The sequence below is a fragment of the Eretmochelys imbricata genome, chromosome 17 (assembly GCF_965152235.1).
Source record: "Eretmochelys imbricata isolate rEreImb1 chromosome 17, rEreImb1.hap1, whole genome shotgun sequence".
Taxonomy (NCBI): Eukaryota; Metazoa; Chordata; order Testudines; family Cheloniidae; genus Eretmochelys; species Eretmochelys imbricata.
Genome location: NC_135588.1, coordinates 23838168 through 23863579, shown reverse-complemented (window position 1 = coordinate 23863579; position 25412 = coordinate 23838168). Strand labels below are relative to the sequence as shown.

At 53.8% G+C, this 25412-nt stretch overlaps 2 protein-coding genes across 2 annotated transcripts; both read right to left on the bottom strand.

Annotated features, from left to right (window-relative positions):
- Positions 1–8742: 8742 nt before the first annotated feature.
- On the bottom strand, positions 8743–13822 carry TMEM270 (transmembrane protein 270). Its single transcript, XM_077836952.1, has 4 exons — positions 13790–13822; positions 12778–13218; positions 12056–12256; positions 8743–8796 (listed from the first exon to the last, which is right to left on the bottom strand). The coding sequence occupies exons 1-4, from the start codon at positions 13820–13822 to the stop codon at positions 8743–8745; spliced, it is 729 nt and encodes a 242-aa protein (XP_077693078.1).
- Positions 13823–21276: 7454 nt separating this feature from the next.
- LOC144276471 (claudin-4-like) lies at positions 21277–21921 on the bottom strand. The gene has a single exon (XM_077836550.1). It carries the CDS (start codon positions 21919–21921, stop codon positions 21277–21279), a length of 645 nt encoding a protein of 214 aa, XP_077692676.1.
- Between the last annotated feature and the right edge of the window lie 3491 nt (positions 21922–25412).

The following is a 25412-nucleotide window of genomic DNA, read 5'->3' as shown; positions in this document are numbered from 1 at the left end:
TGCGTTGTGCAGGAGGTCAGACTAGATGATCATAATGGTCCCTTCTGACCTTAATATCTATACGTCTATGAGTCTATGACCTTCAGTCAAAACCTGGACAGTGCACACATGAGAATAAATACAGTCACATCATCAGCATGTGGGGAGACTGTCACCAAAGTACAAGCTGGAACAGGGAGAGAAAAGCCAGAAAGACGAGTTCTTAACAGAGGCTCCATCGAAGGAGCTTACAATAACCCAGACAGGGAACATTCCCCTACAGACTGGAAAGGGGGTGCTCGAAACCCCAGTCACCTTAAGAAGACTATATATATCATTATACAGTAACTGAAAGCAGGGGCCAAACCTGGGCCCAACACCAAAAGTTCAAAGGGTGTGAAACAAATGCCCATGATCTATGCAATCAAAAGCCTTCTCCTGGTCACAGAAAATCAACCCAACATTCAAATCAAACATTTCTGAGGCCCCAGTTAAATCACTCAACAGGAAATGGTTATCAAAAATGTACCTGTTGGGGATGCAACAAGGTGCATGACTGACCCAATCACAGTTTTCTGTTAATTGCCAAAGTCATTGAAAAAAGTTTATAGTCAGAGCAAAGTAGGGACATAGGTCTCCAATTCTTCACCTCCCCAAGATCCCCCTTCTTAGCCAACAGAGTAAGAACTGCTCGATGACAACTGAGTGTCAATATCTTCTCCCTGATATTCTCCTGAAAACCTGGAGAAAATCAGATCCCAGAAGGGTGAAAAGGCCTTGTAGAACTCAATAGGAAAACCATAAGTACAAGGTGCCTCATTGGAGCAAAGCTGTTTAGGACAGAAGTCAATTCTGAGAGCATCAGGTCCTGTTTTCCACATCCAACTCTGAGATCCTGGGAAGATCCTCAAGGAACTGCTGAGTCTCAGATGGATACATTTTATGCGGCAAACAGGTCTAAGAAAAAGTCCACAGCAGAATTCCTGATCTCCACAGGACCCCAAAACACTCAACCCAACAACCGCCTTGAAAGAGCCAACCATCTTCCACTCCGCAAGTTTCTTCTGCAGGCCAAAAAACACCTGAGTAAGCGCATGCTTTGAGAAAGGTCCTGAATCTGGACCCTAACCAGAGCACCCTGATCTTTGCTAGGAAAGTCCTGCAAGAGCAGGTTTTTACATTCAAGTTCTCACATAATCCAGCATCATTACTGCCAGGAAAGGCTTTTTCAAGTTCCACAATCCCCAACTCTAACTCCTTCATACTCCAGCGAAGGCCCAGGTTGTCTGCTCCAAGCACTGCTGACAAAAACATGTAATATTAACTTTACCCACCTCCCACCAATGCCTCAAGGAGGGAAAATCATCCTTCAAGGCAACCCTGGCTTCCCAAAAATGATTAGCATAGACATCTTGTAAAAGGTGAGTATTAAAATGCCAATAAGGTCTTGAGTAAGGGGAAGGGCTAACACAAATAAAATCAAACATGATCTGAAATCCCAGGAGTATGATACAGCTAGAAAGCAAACAGTGATGAGTAAAACCACATAAATGATCCAAATGGCCCAGAGAGGAAGACCTGCCACCGGCACTCAACCAGGCGTGCTGCTGTGCCCAAGGTGGAAAATGCCACCACACATCTGCCAGGTCAGAAGGCTGTAAAAGAGTTAAAAGTTGCTGAGGAAGACAGTGGATGTGGTTCCAGATGACTCCTATCCAATCCTTCATTAACAGTACAATTAAAATCACCCCCCACTCCTCAAAAAGTAAAACATCACTTGTCAAACAATTTGACAAAAGAGCACCCAAAGTCTGGGAAAAGGATCCCATCTTTCCTGACAGTAGGAGCAGAGAGTAATCAAAACAAAGAGAATATTGCTCAAAAGTAGCTCGAACTGTCATTAAGAGCCTGGAATAACACCGTGCACAATCTCTGAATCAGGCTTCACCTCGTCCGCAAAAAGACTGGCAGCCCCTGCACTTGCAGTGGGACCATGACTCAGAAAAACCTTCTCTCCAGTCAGCAGGCCAACCACGCTTGGTGCCTGAATGCGTGTGTGTCTCTGGCAGAAGTGCATTACCCACCCTTTTCTGGGGCAAGTACTCGAAAAGAGGCAGGTACTTTTAAATGTCCCTGCACCCATTCACATACAAAATCATGAATCAGACCAGTACTCATCAGACAAAAGAAGACGACAGAAACGGGAGTGGGGAATACCCAAAACCTCAACAAAACCACCAGAATTTTCAATATCCATTAATCGCAACAGTACAATTGGTCAAAGAGACATACTTTAGTCATCAGTTTTTTCAATCTATACTGCTTCTGTTTCATAGAATCATAGAATATCAGGGTTGGAAGGGACCTCCGGAGGACATCTAGTCCAACCCTCTGCTCAAAGCAGGACCAATCCCCAACTAAATCATCCCAGCCAGGGCATTGTCAAGCCTGACCTTAAAAATATCTAAGGAAGGAGATTCCACCACCTCCCTAGGTAACCCATTCCAGTGCTTCACCACCCTCCTAGTGAAAAAGTTGTTCCTAATATCCAACCTAAACCTCCCTGTAGCAGGGCAGTCACCCCGCTCCAGCCCTGAAAGGGTTAAAGCCCGCCCTGGGGGAGGGCTGGGGCTGCAAGAAAAGGCTAGATTGGGAGGGCAGCCACAGCTGGGGCCATGCCCCAATCAGGCCACAACAGGCCCTATAAAAGGGCTGTGAGCCAGGAGCTCAGGCAGAAAGAGTCTCTCTCTAGCTGTAGAGAAAGAAGGACCTGGCTGCCTGGGAGCTGAGCAGGGTACCTGAGTGGAGCAGGGCTGGGGAAAGGCCTGGGGAGCACCAGCCTGGAGAACCCCCCAGGCTGCAGGCCTTGCTGAAGGCCCAAAGCAGATACTGGGGTTGCAGAGGGGCAGCCCAGGGTTAGGCAAAGGCAGTAGGTCCAAACCCTCCTTGCTGATAATGAGTGGTTTACAGACTGCAGTCTGCCCCAGTGAGTGGGGGCTAGATGGTGACTGGCAATAGCCACTGAGGCAAGGTGGGGATAGAGGGGTGGGGAGGAGACCCAGATTGTGGGTTACTGCTGGGGGCAGAGCCCTGCCGTAGAGGGGCACCAGGGTCCAGGAGGGACTTGGGGGCCAGCGGCAGATGAGATGCTGGCCTTCAGAGGGTGCTCGGGGCTGGAAGAGCTAATTCCCAAGATGACTGGCAAGAGGTGCCGCACCGGTGAGTCTTGCCCCGCTACAAGGTGGTGGAGAATGCGGCCAGAAGCGAGTCTTGCCCCGATACAAGGGACAGGACTGGGACTATTGCCTGGAAGAGGAGGGGACAATGAACCCAGCCTATACAGAGGTTTTCTTTGCTGAAGGCTCTTGTGCTGTCCCTTGCTGGTCTCTGGTGCCAGGGCCCCAACAGAAGGGGACTGACGGAACACAGGAGAGCCATGAGACCTTACTCTGTGTGGCCCGGGAGAACCAGGAGAGACAGTGGGAGGTACAGTGGGCCTTTTAGGCACAACTGGGGCAGCTAGCAGAGGGGCAGCAGGCCCTGGTGAAACTCCTGCGAAGGGAGCTCCAAAAAGACTGCCGAGACTGGTGGGAGAAGCCCAGCACTGGGGCCAGGAGGCCTGGGGGAGAGTGTTGGGCTCATTACACCTGTGGGCGGCATGGACATGTGAGGGTGAATTGTCCCTACTGGGATGGGGGCAGGGAGCCTCGCCCAGGATGTGGGAAGGGACATACCTCTATGAGAGGCCACCTGGCGACTGAAGCCAGAAGGCGAAGAAGGTGTTGAGCCGGTGGGCAGTGGGGGTACCTATGGAGGGAGTGCCCTGCCCCAAGGAGCATGGCCCAGGGCAGCCCATGGAGGGCCGTCCCTGAGAAGGACCAAAAGAAGAAGCCGGGGCCTAAGGCAGCAAAGGGGCAGCGAGCCTGCTTTGGCTGCCAGGAACGGGACACATAAAGAGGAACTGCCCCCTCAGAGAGGACAAACTCATCCGGAGGGTCCTGAGGACTCAAATGGGTCAAGGACCGGCCGGGAAGGTTATACAAAGATAGCAGTAGACATGACCGAGAGCCACCCGTGGAGGATGGCAGACAAAGAGCCTGGGACAGAGCGGGTCCAGCAAGAGGCCGGGACCCAGGCTGTAGTGGAGCAGGTCGGAGTAGGCACTCAGACCCTGAAGGAAGAGGGCCCAGGGGAGTCTGGCCTGCGTGCGCGGCTGGAGGCTGCAGAGCAGACCCACCAGGAGGCTGAAGCGAGAGCCCTGGACCTCGGTAACAAGTATGCGGCCATCGTTGAAGAGGAGACCTGTTTGCATAAGCAACTGGAGGAGTCAGAGAAGAAACGAGAGGCTCTGGAGGCGCATGGGCAAGTGGTCCAGGCCAGGAGACCCACCTCCTACTCCCAAGGGTGGTGATCTTGAGGGGGGAGGGGTGTAGCAGGGCGGTCACCCCGCTCCGGCCGTGAAAGGGTTAAAGCCCGCCTTGGGGGAGGGCTGGGGCTGCAAGAAAAGGCTAGATTGGGAGGGCAGCCACAGCTGGGGCCATGCCCCAATCAGGCCACAACAGTCCCTATAAAAGGGCTGTGAGCCAGGAGCTCAGGCAGAAAGAGTCTCTCTCTAGCTGCAGAGAAAGAAGGACCTCACTGCCTGTGAGCTGAGCAGGGAACCTGAGTGGAGCAGGGCTGGGAAAGGCCTGGGGAGCTCCAGCCTGGAGAACCTCCAGGCTGCAGGCCTTGCTGAAGGCCCAAAGCAGGTACTGGGGTTGCATAGGGACAGCCCAGGGTTAGGCAAAGGCAGCAGGTCCAAACCCCCCTTGCCGATGATGAGTGGTTTACAGACTGCAGTCTGCCCCAGTGAGCGGGGCTAGATGGTGACTGGCAGTAGCCACTGAGGCAAGGTGGGGTTAGGGGGTTCCCCTGAAAGGGGAGACCCAGATTGTGGGTTACTGCTGGGAGCAAAACCCTGCTGTAGAGGGGCACCAGGGTCTGGGAGGGACACGGGGGCCAGCAGCAGGTGAGATGCTGGCCTGCGGAGGGCGCTCTGGGCTGGAAGAGTTAATTCCCAAGGCGACCAGCAGGAGGTGCCGCACCAGTGAGTCTTGCCCCGCTACACTCCCCCACTGCAACTTAGAATCATAGAATCATAGAATATCAGGGTTGGAAGGGACCCCTGAAGGTCATCTAGTCCAACCCCTGTTCGAAGCAGGACCAATTCCCAGTTAAATCATCCCAGCCAGGGCTTTGTCAAGCCTGACCTTAAAAACTTCCAAGGAAGGAGATTCTACCACCTCCCTAGGCAACGCATTCCAGTGTTTCACCACCCTCTTAGTGAAAAAGTTTTTCCTAATATCCAATCTAAACCTCCCCCACTGCAACTTGAGACCATTACTCCTCGTTCTGTCATCTGCTACCATTGAGAACAGTCTAGAGCCATCCTCTTTGGAACCCCCTTTCAGGTAGTTGAAAGCAGCTATCAAATCCCCCCTCATTCTTTTCTTCTGCAGACTAAACAATCCCAGCTCCCTCAGCCTCTCCTCATAAGTCATGTGTTCTAGACCCCTAATCATTTTTGTTGCCCTTCGCTGGACTCTCTCCAATTTATCCACATCCTTCTTGTAGTGTGGGGCCCAAAACTGGACACAGTACTCCAGATGAGGCCTCACCAATGTCGAATAGAGGGGGACGATCACGTCCCTCGATCTGCTCGCTATGCCCCTACTTATACATCCCAAAATGCCATTGGCCTTCTTGGCAACAAGGGCACACTGCTGACTCATATCCAGCTTCTCGTCCACTGTCACCCCTAGGTCCTTTTCCGCAGAACTGCTGCCTAGCCATTCGGTCCCTAGTCTGTAGCGGTGCATTGGATTCTTCCGTCCTAAGTGCAGGACCCTGCACTTATCCTTATTGAACCTCATCAGATTTCTTTTGAACTTGAGACCATTACTCCTCGTTCTGTCATCTGCTGTCACTGAGAACAGTCTAGATCCATCCTCTTTGGAACCCCCTTTCAGGTAGTTGAAAGGCTCAGCCACAGAGACTCGTTTCAAAGTACAAAACAGATTAAGATGAGAAAACCAAGCTGCCTCCTCTACCACATCTTTCCCTTTAGGTTCACCCAGAAATCTGCCAATCGCATCCAGGATGAATCCCTCTTTAGGGAGTTCAGGACCCGAAGGATCTGTGAGTGCGTCATCCCCCACCCCTTTCAGAGTCACTGCCATCCTTGAAGGAGGAGACCTCAGAGACCCCAGAGGGAGAGGGCTGCAGGGACTGAGGGGGCAACACTGATGTCTGATGCCTCCAACTAAAGAACCACTTTCAGCAGCCTTGTGCTCCCCAACTGCACCAGCCAGCACCCTCAGAATAGGGCCCTCTCCACTTTCAACAGCCAATTTGTACTCTGGGCTTTGCCAGCAAGCCAGAATCCCCAGCCAAGGCCGCAGATTCCATAGCAACAGGCTCAGCCTCCATTCCACAGCCAAGCCCAGGCCGTGAGACCACTGAGTCAGGAGCCACAGACCCAGTAATGCCATCTGCCAGCATGCAAAGGGGGCGCTAGACCCCCAGAGCAGAGACATCTGGCGCCTGCTGACCCATTCTCTGCCACCCCACGTGTGCTTCGCTCACAGAAATCCCCACATTCCCAGGGGCAGCCTGATTGACCAAAAGTGTCAGACGCCCACAAGGAAAGCAGGTCATGCCCTCACTAGCCAAAGTCTCTCTCTCTCACACACACACACAGGCCTCAGGGAAACTTTGAGCACCTTGGAAGCATTGTTTAATGTCATAAAACCTGCCCTATGAAAGGCCATGGCTAGTGCCCTTACCACAAGTCGCTAGGTCTCTGGCCAGCTGCTCGTCTGGACATTAGAGATCGTGACTTTAACAACAAGTGTTGAGAGGGACAGAACAGGGACAAAACCACACCACATAACCATCCCCTCCACCACCATAAGCTCAACAAGGCTAAGTGTGAAAAGCAACACAACATTTGCAAGGCACCTCACATTTATAACCCCAACTCCTTCCCCACAGCTAGAACACACTCCTCCCCAGACTCAGTCTGGAGGCAAAATCCCAACCTATGGCCACAGGTTAAACCCTGCAAATCCACAACAAAGTATGGTGTTGGCCTCCAGACAAGCCAGCCCAGCCCAAATGGGGCAGACAAAAACCCGCCAAGACAAAAGAACCCTTGAAACTAAACACCCAATGACCAAAACCCAAACCCCCATTACCCCAAAAGAGAGAAGAACAAAGCACAGCCACGTGTAGCCTCTGTCCCAAACGCTCCCACACTCCTCAGGGAGAGAGAGATGTATCTGGGAACAGACAGACAGATAGGGACAGAGCTGGGACAGATAGGGACAGAACAGCTCCCAATGCCATGGGAGGTCGGAGTTCATTCCTGCTCCTCCCCACAGTCCCTGTGTGAACTTAACCTCTCTGGGGATGTCTGCACTGCAGCTGGGAGTGAGCCATCCCCTTGTGAATAGCTGTGCAGACATTGCTGCGACGCTTTGGCTTGGCCTGGAGCTTGAGCTCTCTCCAGACCTCAGATTTGAGAGCCCAGGTTCCAGCCTGAGCTGCACCATCTACCCAGCCCTTTTTAGGGCACCAAGAAGAGCCTGTGGCCCCAGGCTGGGTGGCTCGCTTCCAGATGCAGCATAGATGTGTCCTCTGTGCCTTAGTTTCCTAGCTGTACAATGGTGATAACCGCACTGCCCAGGGACAGCATGGGGCTGTGGGGCACGGTGCTCACAGGACAGGGCGAGGACCCCACTCAGGGATAGCACAGGGCTGTGGGGCATAACAATATAAGAATGGCCATATTGGGTCAGACCAATGGTCCATCCAACCCAGTATCCTGTCTTCCAACAGCAACCAATGCCAGGAGCTTCAGAGGGAATGAACAGAACATGGCAATTATCAAGTGATCCATCCCATCATCCAGTCCCAGATTCTGGCAGTCAGAGGTTTAGGGACACCCAGCACATGGTTATCATAGAATCATAGGGTTGGAAGGGACCTCAGGAGGTCATCTAGTCCAACCCCTTGCTCAAAGCAGGACCAATCCCCAGTTTTTGACGCAGATCCCTAAATGGCCCCCTCAAGGATTGAACTCACAACCCTGGGTTTAGCAGGCCAATGCTCAAACCACTGACCTATCCGTCCCCCCAGGGATCTTGGCTAATAGCCATTGATGGACCTATCCTCCAGGAACTTGTCTAATTCTTTTCTGAACCCAGTTATAGTTTGATCATACTGCTTACAAATGTATCCACGGCTCTGCGTGTTCCTTTTGGGGATGCTGGGCACAGGCTGGGGCCTGGCCCAACTGCTGGAGGCACTGGGGGCCTTGTGCGTTCCTCCAGGGCAGTGCCAGGAGCAGTGTCACAAAGTCCATTCTCCCCATGTACAGAGCAGGCTCCAGCTTGCAGTGGGTTTGCCAAGCAAGGGGCAGTGACCTGTGGGTAGATGGTGCCCTCTAGAGGCCCAAAGTGAGTACTGCTCTGTGGAAGAGGTGCATATTCTGGTGATGGCTCACCCTGGGAAGCCCATGGCTGAACCCTGTGTGCACAGCCCTACAGGAACCATGGGCACAAGCCAGCAAACCCAGCCAGCAGCACAAAGACAGGATGGGCAGCATCTTCTCCATTCCTGCCCTTGAATCCCATCCATGCTCTAGGCCCTGGGCTGCCCCAACCTCAGAGGGGGGTCCGGGAGGAATCCCAGCTGTCTTTGGGCACACCCAGCTGGTTCCCTTTATCTCGTGTCTGACGAGCCAGCCACTGGGCACAGGAAGGTCATGTGACTCACCTGAGGTCACACAAGATGTCAATGGCAGAGACAAAAACGGAACTGAGCTCTCCTGAGGGCTGGGTCAGGGCCCCTCCCTCCTCCCTTGTTCTGTGCTCTCTGTGTGATGGGAAGCACCAGAGCCCCAGCTAGGATCAGCCCCACGGTGCTGGGTGCTGCACAAACCCAGAACTCATCCCTGCCCTTAAGAGCCTGCCTGCTCTGCTCCCCCTTCTGGAGCAGCAAGGCAGCACACGCTTCCCTGGCTGCCAGGCTGGAGCTGAGCAAGGCACAGCTTTCTAGGTGATGAGCAGGAGCGGGGAGTCTCTCTAGCTCAGCCAGAAGTTGCTGGGCTCCATGCAGGACTCACTGGGTGGGAATCTCTGGTCTATCCAGGCCAGACACAGGATGACCACATGGTCCCTTCTGGCTCGAAAATCGATGAAGCCCCCACATGGGGGCACTGTGCAGTGACAAGTGCAGGCCATGCACCTCAGCCAGTGCATCCAAACATGTAGAGTCTGGGCCTGCCCAGCTAGCAAAGCTGCTGAACCATAGAATATCAGGGTTGGAAGAGACCTCAGGAGGTCATCTGTTCCAGTGCCCTGCTCAAAGGAGGACCAATCCCCAATTTTTGCCCCAGATCCCTAAATGGCCCCCTCACAATTCACAACCCTGGGTATAACAGGCCAATGCTCAAACCACTGAGCTATCCCTCCCCTCCAGCTGAGTTGCTAGAGAGGCTGTCCAAGTTAAGTGCCTGCTCCCAGCCACCTACCAGAGGCCCAGGCTGCTGTGCTGGAGGCATCGTGAGGGGGCAAGTGCAGACAGTTGCTTGTGCCCTTTGTGCCTCATAAACATTGCTCCAGGGCCACTGACACAGCCATTGGGGGACATACACTCAACCTGGAGACCCTCAGCTCTTCAGATAGGGTCTCTGCCCGGAGGGGCGCTCTGGCCACTGCTGGACAATGGGCTCTGCGTATTCCCACTCCCTCTCCCCAACCCCATGTGTGAGGGATGAGCAGCTTTCCTAGCAGCCACACTATCAGAGGCTCGTTGACCTGCACATCTACCAATGTGATATATGCCATCATGTGCCAGCAATGCCCCTCTGCCATGTACATTGGCCAAACTGGACAGTCTCTATGTAAAAGAATAAATGGACACAAATCAGACGTCAAGAATTATAACATTCAAAAACCAGTCGGAGAACACTTCAATCTCTTTGGTCACTGGATTACAGACCTAAAAGTTGCAATTCTTCAACAAAAAAACTTCAAAAACAGACTTCAGCGAGAGACTGCTGAATTGGAATTAGTTTGCAAATGGGATACAATTAACTTGGGTTTGAATAGAGACTGGGAGTGGATGAGTCATTACACAAAGTAAAACTATTTCCCCTTGTTTATCCCCACCCCCCTGCCCACTGTTCCTCAACCCTGGTCTACACTAGGACTTCAGGTCAAATTTAGCAGCGTTAAATCAATGTAAACCTGCACCCGTCCACACGATGAAGCCCTTTATTTCGACTTAAAGGGCTCTTAAAATCGATTTCCTTACTCCACCCCCGATAAGTGGATTAGCGCTTAAATCGGCCTTGCTGGGTCGAATTTGGGGTACTGTGGACACAATTCGACGGTATTGGCCTCCGGGAGCTATCCCAGAGTGCTCCATTGTGACTGCTCTGGACAGCACTCTCAACTCAGATGCACGATTGTCTGCCGTTGCTCTGACGCAGGGAGGGGCGACTGACAACATGGCTTACAGGGTTGGCTTACAGGGAGTTAAAATCAACAAAGGGGGTGGCTTTACATCAAGGAGTATTTCAGGCAGGACTTCACGGAGGGTTCCAATAAGAAATGGTGCACCTAAGTTATTGTTCTTATTGGAACAAGCAGGTTGGTCTGGCCTCTGATTGATACATGGCTAGATTTACCTCGCTGCACCTTCTCTGTGAGTGACTGCAGTGTGACCTAGAGGAATGAGTCCCCTAGATGGGGGGTGGGGGGGTTGCAAATGAGTACAAAACAAATCTGGTCTATTTCTTGTTTTGATACACTCCATCTATCTTTTACATCTTTGGCTGGCAGCATACGGTGCAGAAGGACTGCATGCCATCCACATCTTATGGCTGCTCGGCAGAAGATGGTACAAGACTGCTAGCAATCTGTATCGCCTGCCTGCTCACCATAAGACGGTTCAATAGGACTGACTGCAGGGACTAAAGAGAATGACCTGATCAAGTCACTCCAAATTTAGTCCCTGCGTCCATGTCTGCCCAGGCGCTCCTGATCGACCTCGCAGAGACGACCAGGAGCACCTCGGACATGACAATGACGGCTACCAGTCCTATTGCACTGTCTGCTGCCACAAGGCAATGGGTTGCTGCTACTGTGTAGCAATGCAGTACCACGTCTGCCAGCACCCAGCAGAGATACGGTGACGGTGAGCTGAGCGGGCTCCATGCTTGCCGTGGTATGGCGTCTGCACAGGTAACTCAGGAAAAAAGGCGCAAAACGATTGTCTGCCCTTGCTTTCACGGAGGAAGGGAGGGAACGGGGGCCTGACGATATGTACCCAGAACCACCCGCGACAATGTTTTAGCCCCATCAGGCACTGGGATCTCAACCCAGAATTCCAATGGGCAGCGGAGACTGCGGGAACTGTGGAATAGCTACCCACAGTGCAATGCTCCGGAAGTCGACGCTTGCCTCGGTAGTGTGGAAGCGCTCCACCGAGTTACTGCACTTAATGCACTTAGAGCATTTTCTGTGGGGACGCACACAATCGACTATATAAAACCGATTTCTAAAAAACCGACTTCTATAAATTCGACCTAATTTCGTAGTGTAGACATACCCTCAGACGTTCTTGTCAACTGCTGGAAATGGCCCACCTTGATTATCACTACGAAAGGTTTCCCTCCTCCCCCCCCACCCCCGCTTCTCCTGCTTGTAATAGCTCACCTTAAGTGATCACTCTCGTTACAGTGTGTATGGTAACACCCATCGTTTCATGTTCTCTGTGTATATAAATCTCCCCACTGTATTTTCCACTGAATGCATCCGATGAAGTGAGCTGTAGCTCACGAAAGCTTATGCTCAAATAAATTGGTTAGTGTCTAAGGTGCCACAAGTCCTCCTTTTCATTTTTCCAGCAGTGTTTATTAAAGGCCATGGGAAGAAACTTCGACTCTGGCCTCCTTCCCAAGGAAATGTGAATCCTTTGGTGCGAGGGAAGCGCAAGGCCTTCCTCCCCTCTCAGTCTTCATCCTCACCATCTCCACGCCCTCCTCTGCCTGGCTAGCGACACTGGTGGTATGTTCAAAAGCAGCTTGCAGGAGCCAGGCCGTGAGGCCAGTGAGCCTGGTGATGCAGTAGGCAGGGCCCCAGGCTACCGGGGCCACCAGACGCTCCAGGCGCCAGGAGCAGGTCAGGAGCAGCAAGAGCACAGTGACAAACGGCCTCTCGAGTGCCCTCTGGCGGAGACAAAGGCAGGGCAGGGAGATGAGTGGCCAGCACACAGGTGTGGCACGGGGCTTGGAGACACCAGGGCGGGTTGCACAGCTCCAGTTGCCAGGCCTGCTCAGGTGGCCGGCATGGGAGAGAGGCCAGGGAGGCAGGGACCCAGTGAGGGGGAGTTCAGACATGCGGCCCCAGCAGCTGGCCAGGCAGGTGTGGGGCTAGCCAGGGCCAATCCACACAGTGAGGGGGACTTTGCAGGGGCTGCCACAGGGGAGACGGCAGGCAGACCAGGGGCGTGTGCAGGAATTTAACTTTGATCCCTTTTGGGGGGTCACGCTCTCCCTCCCTCCCTCCTCCCCCACAACGCCCCACACCGGCTCCAGCGGGAGCTCACTCTCCTCCCCACAGCCCCAGGGCCGGGAGGAGCTTGCACCATGTCCGGCACTGCCAGGGGTGTGGCAGAGACCCCAGATTGGGGATTCCCTTGTGAGTGGGGCGCCCTGTGTCCCTACAGCCCTCCCCCACCACTTCTCACCCAGCTCTGCTGCAGCTGCGCCTGGACACGCTGCTGGACTCTCTGGGAAGCCTTCCATACGAGCAGCAGCAGCAGCATGCAGCCCAGCAGCAGGTTCTGGGCCCAGTAGAAGAACATGTCGGTGCAGAGCTCCAGCGAGAGACGGATGCAGCTGACCACATCCTCCTGCACCTTCCAGAGGCAGAAGTACCAGCCGAGCAGGCTCACACGGAGAGACAGCAGCGAAAGGCAGAAGGGGTTTAGAAAACCTCGCACAACAACCTTGTGCCTCGTGGGCAAAGAGGCCTCTGGCCCCTGCTCAGAGGCCGGGTCTGGGGCATCCTGTAGCTCAGAACAGGCAACATGCATATCAGCCACCTTGGGCAGCTTGGCAGCCCAGCAACTGGAAGGGGCGAGCTTCCAGAGCAGCCATTTGTAGAAACAAACATGATTCACATAAGGCTGTGGGGAAAAGTGAGAGTGAGGAGCATAGCGCCAGCAGGGGGCACTCACTGCCCCAGAACCCAGGGGAGACCCTCCACCCCCAGGGCACCACTTCCCCTGGGAACGAGGGGAGACAGGGCCCAGGCCTCAGGGGGCACCACTGGCACCCCGGGACCAAGGAGAGACAGAGCCTCCCCAAGGGCACACCTACTGCCCCAGGACTGAGGGGAGACATGGCCCCACCCCCAGGGGGCACCCACTGCCCCGGGACCAAGGAGAGACAGCCCCACCCCCAGGGGGCTCTCACTGCCCCAGGACTGAGGGGAGACATGGCTCCACCTCCAGGGGGCACCCACTGTCCCGGTACAGAGGGGAGAGACGGCCCCACCCTCAGGGCTGCCCCCGGCCCGAGGGCAAGACGGCCCCACCCCCAGGGTGCATCCAGTGTCCTGGGGCCAGTGCAGTAGGTCTGGGGGTGGATGGGTGCACTGGGGAAATGTGTCCAGAGATCCCGGGGGAGGTTTTCCTTGGGGCTGAGTTGGTGTCTTCCCCAGGATCTCTGTTCAGCCACCAGGGTGACCGTTCTCACCAGCTGCATCAAGACATCAGTGAGGCTAGCCATGGCCCTTCGTGTGCCCATAGTGAGGCCTCCTGCCCTCCAGCTTCTTCCAGCACTGGCAGCCCCCAGTGCTGAGCTCACACTGAGCATACACTGTGACATCAGGCCCACCCTGCAAGGCACAAGCCAGACCCCCAGCAGTTACCATGGCCACCAGGCAGCCCCATCTGGTTGTTATGGTGATGCCAGAGCCCCAGATTTGTTGCCATAGGGATAATGCAGAGCCAGACAATAGTTGCCATATGGATGAGGTAGCAGCATCTCTGAAGGATGGATGCCAGGAGAGCTGGGAGGCCTCCTAGCTGCCTGTTAAGCAGTGATAACAACTAGTTTCTCATGCATCCAACGAAGTGGGTATTCACCCACGAAAGCTTATGCTCCAATACGTCTGTTAGTCTATAAGGTGCCACAGGACTCTTTGCCGCTTTTACAGATCCAGACTATTTAACTTGTTTTTTGCCAGTTTCGCATTGTTCCTGTGATCCAGATCATAGAATCATAGAATATCATGGTTGGAAGGGACCTCAGGAGGTCATCTAGTCCAACCCCCTGCTCAAAGCAGGACCGACCCCAACTAAATTATCTCAGCCAGGGCTTTGTCAAGGTCCATCCAGCTCCAGCTCCCCTGCTCTTTGAACCCCACCACACAGCCCCAGGCTCCCCATCAGCACTCCCTGTATTGTTTTAGCTTCATTAGCCAAAGGCTCAGAAGCCCAGGGGCAAACTCCCACTGATGTCAATGGAGCCAGGATTTCACCCCGGACACTAAGAAGCCTTGGAGGCTCGTCTGCACAGATTGCGGCAGCAAGCCTCCCAGTCTGGGCCAACAGACATGGGCTAGCAGAGCTCATGCAAGCACCCTAAAAATAGCTGTACAGACAGCACTTTGAAGTTGGGGCTGGGGCTGGGGCTGGAGCTCCGGCTCTGAAGCCCACCCTCCTCCTTAGTCTTCAGAGCCTGTGTTTCAGCATGAGCTGCATTTTCAACGTGCTGTCTGCACGGCTGTTTTTAGCATGAGTCCTGAGCCTGAGTCAGTCAACCCGGGCTGGGAAACTCGCTGCTCCAAGCAATGTAGACAGACAACCTAGCACTGTAGCTGAACTCCGTAAAGCAGCTACGTCATAGTTACTGGGCTAGCCGCACCTCTGACCCTTCTCTGGTGCATCTCCTCAGGTGTCAGCATCTTGCCTTTATCTCTACTGGGGAGCAATTCAGCAACTCTCCCACTAGACCAGCCTGTGCTTGTCCTGCAAACCTGAGTTTGGACATCTGCAGTTCTTCCCTTTGGGAGTCTGTAACCATGGTGTAGAGACAAAACTGCCTTCTTAAACCAAAGTATTGATCCTGGCATTGTCTCTTAACTCTTCACTGTTTGCTCAGAGATGGCTTTTTCTTCCTGCCTGCTTCCCAGACAGCCCCCTACTGAGATAACCCAATGTAGTCATATGTTAAACTCCACAATAACCAGCCCAACATACGGTATTACTATAAGGTGGGTGTACAGCTGGTTGAAAGATCATACTCAAAGAGTAGTTATCAACGGTTCATTGTCAAACTTGGGGGACATATCTAGTGGCATCCCCCAGGGGTCTGTCCAGTACTATTCAACATTTTCTTTCATAACTTGGATAACAGAATGGAGAGCAGGTTACAAAATTTGTGGATGACACCAAGCTGGGAGGGGTTGCAAATGCTTTGGAGGAAAGGATCAGAATTCAAAATGATCTTGACATACTGGAGAACTGGTCTGAAATCAACAAGATTTAATTCAGAAAAGACAAGTGCAAATCCTTAGGAAGGATCAATCAAATGTGCAATTACAGAATGGGAAATAACTGGCTAGGTGGTAATGCTGCTGAAAAGGATCTGGGGGTTCTAGTGGATCACAAATTGAATATGAGCGAACAATGTAATGCTATTGGAAAAAAGGCTAATATCATTCTGGGGTGTGTTAACAGGAGCGTCGTATGTAAGACACAGGAGATAATTATCCTGCTCTACTTGGCACTGGTGAGGCCTCAGCTGGAGTACTGTGTCCACTTAAGAAACATGTGAACAAATTGGCGTCCAGAGGAGAGCAACAAAAACGATAAATGGTTTAGAAAACCTGAGTAATGAGGAAAGGTTAAAAAAACTGGACATTTCTTTGTCTTGAGAAAAGCAGACTGAGGTGGGAACCTGATAACAGTCTTCCAATATGTGAAGGGCTGTTATAAAGAGGACAGTGATCTATTGTCCTCTATGTCCACTGAAGGTAGGGCAAAAATTACTGGGTTTAATCTGGAGCAAGGGAGATTTAGGTTTGATATTAGGAAAACTTTCTAACTCTCAGGGTAGTTAAACTGTGGAACAGGCTTCCACGGGAGGCTGTGGAATCCCCGTCACTAGAAGATTTTAAGAACAGGCTGGACAAACACTTGTCAGGGCTGGTCTAGGCAGGGGTGAAAGTAAGATAAAAGACTTACCAGTGCGGGGGCCCAGCCGTGCAGGGAGCCTTATGCAGTCAGGCCCACAGTCCTGGCCCTGCAAACTCACTCCCATGACAGCAGGGTTTGTGGAGGGCTCCCTCTGCTGCCATATAGCCAGTGACACCCAATCCCTGCAGGTGCAGGGGACGCTGCCCTACCATCCTTACTGATGGACGTATTTGTTTGTCCATTTCCTGCCACATCTCTATCCATCTCCTGAACCCCCTCCCTGCCCCTGACTCCCATGGGCCATTTACTTTGTCTCCTGTCCCCACAACCGCTTTCTGTTCTGGCAGGATTTGGCTGTCCTGGAGCACCGAGCCCCACAGCCAGCTGCTGCCTGGCCTTGAGATGGCCTGTGTCACTGGACTTGTGTCTCAGGAGGTAACTAGAATTTCTCCAACATTAACAATGCAGGAATTGCTAGCGTGGGTCTGCTCCCAAATGGACTGTGCCAGGTGCTCCAGGGGAAGGTCTGTGACCCCCTGCAGGAGGGAAGTTTCCTTCTAACCCCACTAGCTAAGGGGTGGATGATCCCCCAGAGCAGGGAACTGAACACCTAGCCAGACAGACCCCTTACTGTCTGTGTGAGCTGCCTACACAGACAAATGCTGTTCAGTCCTGCTCAGCCCCCAGCCAGGAGCTAGCACTGAGTTGTCATTACCACCCTGACTGCCCCTTGTTTGGTGTCTCAGGTGAGGTCCTGAGCAAGGATAGACACACTCCTTCCTGCATCTCCCTCAGCACATGGTGGGCAGATTGTGGCTGGGACAGGGGCTGTGGGGGGAGGTCATGGCTGGGCAGGGGCTGTGGGGGGTGTTGTGCGTTGGGCAGGGGCTGTCGGAGGGGTTATGGCTGGGTCAGGGGCTCTAGGGGGCTGTGTATTGGGCAGGGGCTGTGGGGGGGCTATGGCTGGATCAGGGGCTGTGTGGCGTGTGGATTGGGCAGGGGCTGTGAGGAGGTCATGGCTGGGTCGGAGCTGTGGGGGGGTTGTGGATTGATCAGAGGATGTAGGGGGGTCAAGGCTATGGTAGGGGCTGTGGGGGAGATGTGGTTGGGTCAGGGGCTGTGGGGGGTCATGGATTGGCCAGTGTCTGGGGTGGGTCATGGCTGGGCAGGGGCTGCAAAGGGGTAATGGCTGGGTATGGGGCTGTGAGGGTGTCATGGCTGGGCAGGGGCTGTGTGGGGGTCATGGCTCGATTGGGCTGGGGGGGGTCATGGCTGGGTCAGGGGCTGTGGGGGGGATCTGGATTGGGTTGGGGTTGTGGGGGGTTGTGCCTGGGTCAGGGGCCTTGGGGGGATCTGGATTGGGATGGGGCTGTGGGGGGGTCGTGGCTGTGTCAGGGGCGATGGGGGTTGTGGATTGGGCAGCGGCTGTGGGGGATTGTGGCTGGGTCAGGGGCCTTGGGGGGATCTGGATTGGGATGGGGCTGTGGGGGGGTCATGGCTGGGTCAGGGGCTGTGGGGGATTGTGGACTGGGCAGCAGCTCGGCAGGGATCATGGCTAGGGCAGGAGCTGTGGGGGGTTGTGGCTGAGTCAGGGGTCTTGGTGGGGTGTGTGGATTGGGCAGGGGCTGTGCGGGGGTTGTGGATTGAGATGGGATTGTGCAAGGGTCATGGCTGGGTCAGGGGCCGTGGGGGGTTGTGGATTGATTCGGGGGGGCATGGCTTGGTCAGGGCTGTCAGGGGGTCGTGAACTGGGCAGGGGCTGTGGAGGGAGGTTGTGGCTGGGCAGGGACTGTGCGGGGGTCATGGCTGGGGGGTTGAGGATTGGGCAGGGGCTCCAACCTCCTAGGCCTGTCCCTCAGCACTGCCTGTTCCACAGCTGGTTATACCAGTAACCAAGGGCCTGGAGCCGCAGCCTGTGTGCCCAGGAGCTGCTTCCCCAGGCCCAGGCAAAGCCAGACTGTCTTGCTCGGGGCGCACAGCTGGGAGCCCTGTGGGGAGCCGAGGCCACGTTACCCACATGCTGGCCAGCCAGCTTGCAGGAGTGCCGGAATCTCCCTAGCCATGCGGGGGGCCACCGGTGCCGGGACCGTAGTCCCGCCCCACACGCCACCCCTCCCCTGAGGCCCCGCCCATCCTCTGCTCCTCCCTCTGTGGCCCCACCCCACTCTTCCACCGAGGCCCCGCCCTCGCTCCACCTGTTCCCCTGAGGCCCAGCCACTCCTTGCTCCTCTCCAAACCCTCCCCCTGTTGCTCACCCTTAAGGCAGGCAAAAGTGATGGGACCATGGCCCCCTGACCCCCCCCGATCCTGCACCCCTGCTCAGGAAATGTTAGCCCCCAAGAATCAGCCCCCACCACCCGCAGGGCAGCAGATTCCCTCTCAGACGGTCTCGAGCTTCCCTTGAAATCAGCCCAGACTGAGCCTTCGAGCTACCAAAGCCTTTATTAAAACCAGCCTGGGTCAGCTGGCCCAACGAGGCCAACGGCAATAAACAGCATCTTCCCCCAGAGCTGCTGGAACTGCTCAGACCTCTTGCTGCAGGGTTCAGACGCCAAGACCTGCTCACACAGGCACAGAGATCTCCAGGGGGGATGACCACCACCCAAAGCACAAAGTGATTGGCTGCCCGCTCCTCTCCCCCAGCCCTGGCATGGCACAGCTAGCCAACTCCTCTGTCTCCTCAGCCGCTGGTGCTAGTGGCTCTGGGGGCTGTACACGGCACACAGTAAGGCAACCGTTTACAGATGTGGCTGCTGATTTGCAGAGCCCAGCTGAGACCCCCTGGGCCCATCTCCTGAAGTGCCAGCTGAAGCCAAGAGGTTCTATGGGCGAATAAGGCCCACTGGGTCTCCTGTTGGACACCCAAAACTAAGCCCCAGTTCTGAAATATCAGGCTATATACGTAATATCTGTCTAGCCTGTGGTACTCCCTCATGGATATGGCAGCCCACTGCTGAGCCCCAGGAGGGAGGGGTATTTCATGGACAAGGGGCATTAAGCAAAACTCCCCCATCACCTCTTCCTGGTCCCACATTCCCCAACTGCTGGGAGGGACAGCGAGAACACGGCTGCCAGACTCTGCAACCGCAGGCAGCGGGCTGAGGGGCAAGGCACAGACACGGAGGCATCACATGTTGAACAGGTGGTGAGGGCACTTGGACAGGACGCAGATGGGATGAAGTGGGGAGGGCGCATGCAGGGACGAGATGTGGCTGGTTTCTACCATCCCAGGCTGGCTTGGAGACAAAGACCTGGCCTCTGTTGCTCACGCCATCGTCCCTTTGCAGCTGGACTGTAGCAGAGCGACAGTGGGCATGACGCCTTCAGGTCTTGGGAAACTCCAGCTAGTTCAGAATGCTGCAGCACATCTCCACAGGCTGGCACATCCAGCCTGTCCACTGCTTTCTGCGCTGGCTTCCCACAGCACCTCGGATCAAGAGCAAGGCCTCGGGCCTTATCTTCAAGGGGTTCCGTGGCCTGGCCCCAGGATACCTGACAGCACCTAAAGCCCTGGGATGAGAACCATGGTCAACAACTCTGCTCCCGCAGGCCAATGGAACTCTGCACATCAGGGCACAACTGGTCTATGCAGGAGCCAGAGATTGGTGCAGGCTAGTCCCAGCCTGCACTGACCTCCCCTGGAAGCAAGGACTGTAACTAGCCAGTCTGGCCCTTCTGGGTAGCATTGAGTGATTGGGCTGATGATTCCCAGCCAGGGGATATAAAGGAGAGCCCAGCTCCAGGAGAGGGTTGGGAGTGTGGTCTCTTGTGGCTGCAGCAGGAGGGTGTGAGAGGGCAGGAAATCCCGTTCCCCTGCTCCAGGGTGGGGAAGGTCCAGCCCCTTAAGCTATCAGAGGCTGGGGAGCCCCACAGTCACAGCTGAGAACAGGACTGTTGCTTTTTGTTATTGTTCCATGCTTCTTTTTTGTGTTAAAGAATAAACAGAGCCCTGAGGAAAGGGCTGCAGACTGACCTGGACATGCCTGATTGGCCCAGGCTGATGATCAGGTTCACCAGCCTACGTGGGCCGTCTCCAACCTCATTGCCTTCCTCTCTGAGTGCAAGCTGCACTGTTCTAACCAGCCTTTCCTGAGTTGTGTGTGTGTGTGTGTGTGTACAAACAAGCAAAGCACTACACTGCACACACATCTCCCTCTGACATGTGACAGACGTTAATCACGTTTCTTAATGCGTGACTAGAAGGCACTTAGATACTATGGGGGTCCAGAGCACATGTCAAGGGGGATGTGGGTGGGGAGAAGGCATGTGGAGCAGGACATGGGCAGAGATGGGGGATGCATGGGGCAGGACACCAGCAATTAGGGGATACATGTAAGGAGGTGACATGTGGGGTGGGACATGGGAAAGGAGGGAATATGTGTGGGATGCAGGGGGGGATACAAATGAGGAGGTGGGATGGGCGCAGTGGGATGCAGGCGGGGGATACATGTGGGGAGGTGGGAAGGGTGAGGTGGGATGCAGGCGTGGGGGATCCACGTGAGGAGATGTGACGGGTGGGGTGGGGTGGGATGCAGGCAGGGGGGATACACGTAAGGAGGTGGGACAGGTTGCGTGGGATGCAAGGGGGGATACACATCAGGAGGTGGGACAGGTGGGGTGGGATGCAGGCGGGGGGGATATATGTGGGGAGGTGGGATGTGTGTGGTGGGATGCAGGCAGGAGGGATACATGTGGGAGGTGGGATGGGATGCAGCTGGGATGCACATGGTGGGGTGGAATTCAGGCAGGGAAACATGTGGGGTGGGATACACATTGGGAGGTGGGATGCAGGCGGGGGGATACATGTGGGGAGGTGGGATGGGTGGGGTGGGATTCAGGCATGGAAATGCGTGGGGAGGTGAGACAGGTTGGGGTGGGATATGGGTGGAGAATACATGTGGGGCAGGATCTGGACTGGGAGGGGAACCCCTACAAATTTCACACACTTCGGCTTGAAGCCAACATCCATTTGGATGGCTGTAAAGGGGCCCCTGTGAGCACGTGGGATGGGCTGGGGCAGGAGTGGCAAGGCAGGGCCCCTCACACGTAGTTCTTAAGGGCATAACTCCCCAGGCTGGAGTGCTTCACCATTTTATACTTCATGGGGTATGGCGCCTCTTGGCTGTGGGGGCAGGAGCAGCACAGTATGCCCCCCCCAAACACCAAGAGGGCACTTGAGGCCCAGCCCACATAGAGGGAAGCCCCCAGCTCCTTCTTTAAAGCCTCTGGCACCATGGGGTTGTAGAAGTTGCTGATGATGGTGTTGGCTGACCAGGACACGGGGATGAGCAGCACAATCCCAGCCAGAATGAAGACAGCCCCGCCGGTAACGGAGATCTTGGCCTTGGCTTCCTTGTCATCGACGCACCTGGTGCACTCGGCCCCAAAGAAGGCAAAAAGGAGGGCAAAGAAGGATGCAAAAATGGAGACCACAACAAGGGAGCGGGCTACCTGGAGGTCCGAGGAGAGGTCCAGCAGCGAGTCGTAGATCTTGCACTGCATTTGGCCTGTGCTCTCGTACACACAGTTCATCCACAGCCCCTCCCAGAACACCTGGGCCACGACGATGTTGGAGCCGATGAAGGCTGTCACCTTCCACATGGGCAGCGCACAGGCCAGGAAGGTGCCCATCCAGCCCAACACCGACAGGGCCAGGCCCCCCATCTGCACGGCCATCACCGACATGGCTTACGGGAAAGTCACGCTCTCACCTTTGGAGACAGTGGGAAGAGCGGATTAGAGATGCTGCACAGCAGACACACACACACATCCCAAGCTGAATGCCAGTAATTTGTAGGAGATGAAACCAGGGACTGCAACAGCAGGGGGAGCTGGATCAAGGCCCCAAATTAGCTGGTCAGACTCAGAAGACTTGGTTCTGCCACAGTCTCTCTGGGTGACCGTGGGCAAGTCACTCTGACCTTGCTGTGCCTTGGTTGCATATCACTACGATCTGAGAAGAAGTGGCACTTGGGGTCTTATGTTGGGCGTCTGGGCCAGAGGCCAAGTTCTAGGAGACAGAGCTGGCTTCCCGTAGGCAGAGCAGCCGCGATACCCATGGTTACCTTCGCTCAACCCTGTCCATTATATCCCCCGATGCCAAACTTTACCTGTTCAGGCTGAGCGTTTTCGGTGCCTGCTCTTGCATGAATGTGGATTGTGTGCATGTGCATGGATTGCGTGCACGTGTACCTGTATGTACATGTGTATATGTTGTGACAGGTTCGGGCCAGATGGCTACAGGAGAGTGATAGAAGACAGATATATTAGCCCCAGGTTAAGCAGGTCCCTTTTCCCTGGGTAAGGTAACAGGGGCAGTTCCAGAACAGTCAGGAACTTGCTGGAACCAATTAAGGTAGACAGGCTAATTAGGACACCTGGAGCCAATTAAGAAGCTGCTAGAATCAATTAAGGCAGGCTAATCAGGGCACCTGGTTTAAAAAGGACCTCACTTCACTCAGTGAGGGGTGCGCAAGGAGCTGAGAGGGCATGCTGCTGGAGGACTGAGGAGTACAAACGTGATCTGGCATCAGGAGGAGGGTCCTGTGGTGAGGATACAGAAGGTGTTGGGAGGAGGCCATGGGGAAGTAGCCCAGGGAGTTGTAGCTGTCACACAGGTGTTACACGAAACACTGTAGACAGCTGTGATCCACAGGGCCCTGGGCTGGAACCCGGAGTAGAGGGCGGGCCTGGGTTCCCCCCAACTCCCTATTGGATACACGAGGAGTTGACCTGGATTGTGGGTCCCACCAGAGGGGAAGGTCCCTGACCTGTCCCCTGACCCACTAGGTAGACCAGCAGAGACTGTGGGGATTGTTCTCCTTCCTTTTCCCCATGCTGGCCAGTGATGAGGTTAGCTGAGTGAACGGCAGGTTTGAGCCACTAGCGAAAGTGGCCAGACTGAGGGCTGCCGTGAATCTCTGAGGCGAGCAAATCCGCCAATAAGCGCAGGACCCACCAAGGCAGAGGCCAGCTCCCCAGGCCATACTCCCCAGTCTCAGTGAGTGGCCCACACTAGCTAGCCTCTGCCCCCAATTCCAATACCTCTTAGCCTAGGGGGAAGTGCACTGGGCTGAGAGCCAGGAGTACAAGTCTCACCTCACTTGCTGACTGGGGGTGATAATTCTGTGCCCCGTGCTCCCTTATTCCTGAGCAAAGGCTCCTGAGATAGAACACAAGTCCCTAGGAGGGCAGACTCAAGTCTCATCCCCTTAGCCACGTTATCGCTCAGAAGTAGGGTGCCAGGTCCATGTGCTTGGTTATTGCTCTCTGACCACTAGACAACATTCCCCTACCAGAGCCAAGAACAGAATCCATGAATCCTGGCTCACTGTGTTCCGCTGCTGGCAAGGAAATAGTTGTGTAACCCACTGGCAAGTGACTACCCTCTAGTCAGTGGCTGGTACGCATAGAGGATAACAAGCTAGTCCTTAAGCTCAAATGGCAGAGGGCTGTGCTGTGGATATGACTATCCTGGGTTCAACCCAGCTTGAGGGGTCAGTACAGTTCCACAAAATGGAATTTCTGTTTGGGTTGGTTGGTTGTTTTTTCCACACAACAAACTAAAATAAAGGAACTTTATTAAGGCTGCATAGTCAAGTAGCCAAAAGTTATGAAATACCAGAATGAAAGGTTACTTGTGCAACTTTAATTTGGCCCCCTTGTACATTATGCTGCATTCTTTTATTACATGATCACATGCTAATTTTTCCACATTTCTGGCCTCATTCAGTGCTCAGGATGCCTTGTGCTCTGGAATGAGGCAGCTGTTCAATATCTTTTCATCTTCATCATTTAAGGTGTGGCCCAGCACTTTATTTACTGCCCACTATTCAAAACCTGCACCAAAGACAGAATTACTAATTTCCTGTGGTGCTCATCACTACGGTACCTGAGCTCTTCACAACACCTGTGGGACGTAGGGAGGTGGTGTTATTCTCATTTTACACTTGGAGAACTAAAGCACAGAGAGAGTAAAAGCAAAAATATTAATTTGGGTGTCCAACTTGAGATGCCTCACACCTGAATTTGACTTAACACTTTTTATTTATAGCATAACAGGCAGTTACAATATCTTCAACACACAGCTCCTGTTGAATTCAGCTGCAGCTGTGCGTGCTCAGCACTTCTGCAACTCAAACCCAGGAGTCTCATGTTGGGCACCCAGAAAACAAGGAACAAACAATTAATGACCAACTGTGAACATTGCATCCTACAGGAACTCTGTGACTTAACCATGAGAACATCCTTTCTCTTCTTGCAGACTCCTTCCCCATGCACTACACACTTTCCAACTTCTGCAATAAATGAGGTTCTACAGACAAGAGACTCCTTCACTGCACCATCCTGATTCATCCCAGAGCAGTATCCATCCTGTGCAGAGAATAAGGCAAGAATCTTCTGGAAAACTAGTTTCAGAGTAACAGCCGTGTTAGTCTGTATTCGCAAAAAGAAAAGGAGTATTTGTGGCACCTTAGAGACTAACCAATTTATTTGAGCATAAGCTTTCGTGAGCTACAGCTCACTTCATCGGAAGCGTTCCGGAAAACTAGTGTGTAATCATATGCATTCTGATACAGTCTTTAATGGTATGTCCAAGGGGACCAAATTAAGGTTGCATGGACAACTTTAATTCTTGCAGTGTTGTTGTAGCTGTGTTGGTCCCAGGCCAAGATGGCTGAAATAATATCTTTTATTGGACCAATTTCTAAATTAGACCAAAGATTTGAAGTTTGACGAAGTTATAAGCAACTGAAAACATGGTTTTATAATGGAAAGAGTTAGGTGATCCTAGTGCTGGGCTTCACTTGTATGTGATCCCTGACTGTTCTGAAAGCAATTCCAGGATTCTAACATATTCTCCTAGTTACGTGCTTCCTGCAAGGTTTGCACCAATTTCAGCAAAGAGCTGGCCAGTCGAAGGGTTCTCACTGCTGGATACCAGCTCTGAGTGGCTTGTAGAAGGCTGATCTTTTGGTAGGGGTGTCTGTTGAGCTGTAGCTTGTCCTGCTGTGGTTGGCTGGTCAGCTGTCAGCTGTCAGACTGGAAGGTGTCATTAACCACAGAAGTTATTGTGCAGGGACTGTGGAAGAATGCTCAGCAATTGCTGGTAACTCTGAAGTTACTCGCTGGCTGATTAAGTGTAGTTCTCATTACAGAATGAAATGAAGTAAGAA

Excerpts from the sequence above, each read along its gene's own strand:
- TMEM270 (XM_077836952.1), bottom strand. The coding sequence starts at position 13,822 with ATGGCTAGCCTCACTGATGTCTTGATGCAGCTG. Across the intron at positions 12,257-12,777 it reads CGCAGCTGCAGCAGAGCTGG|AGGGCACTCGAGAGGCCGTT; the intron begins GTGAGAAGTGGT and ends TGTCTCCGCCAG. Across the intron at positions 8,797-12,055 it reads CAGAGGAGGGCGTGGAGATG|GTGAGTCACATGACCTTCCT; the intron begins GTGAGGATGAAG and ends GTGTGACCTCAG.
- LOC144276471 (XM_077836550.1), bottom strand. The coding sequence starts at position 21,921 with ATGTCGGTGATGGCCGTGCAGATGGGGGGCCTGGCCCTGTCGGTGTTG.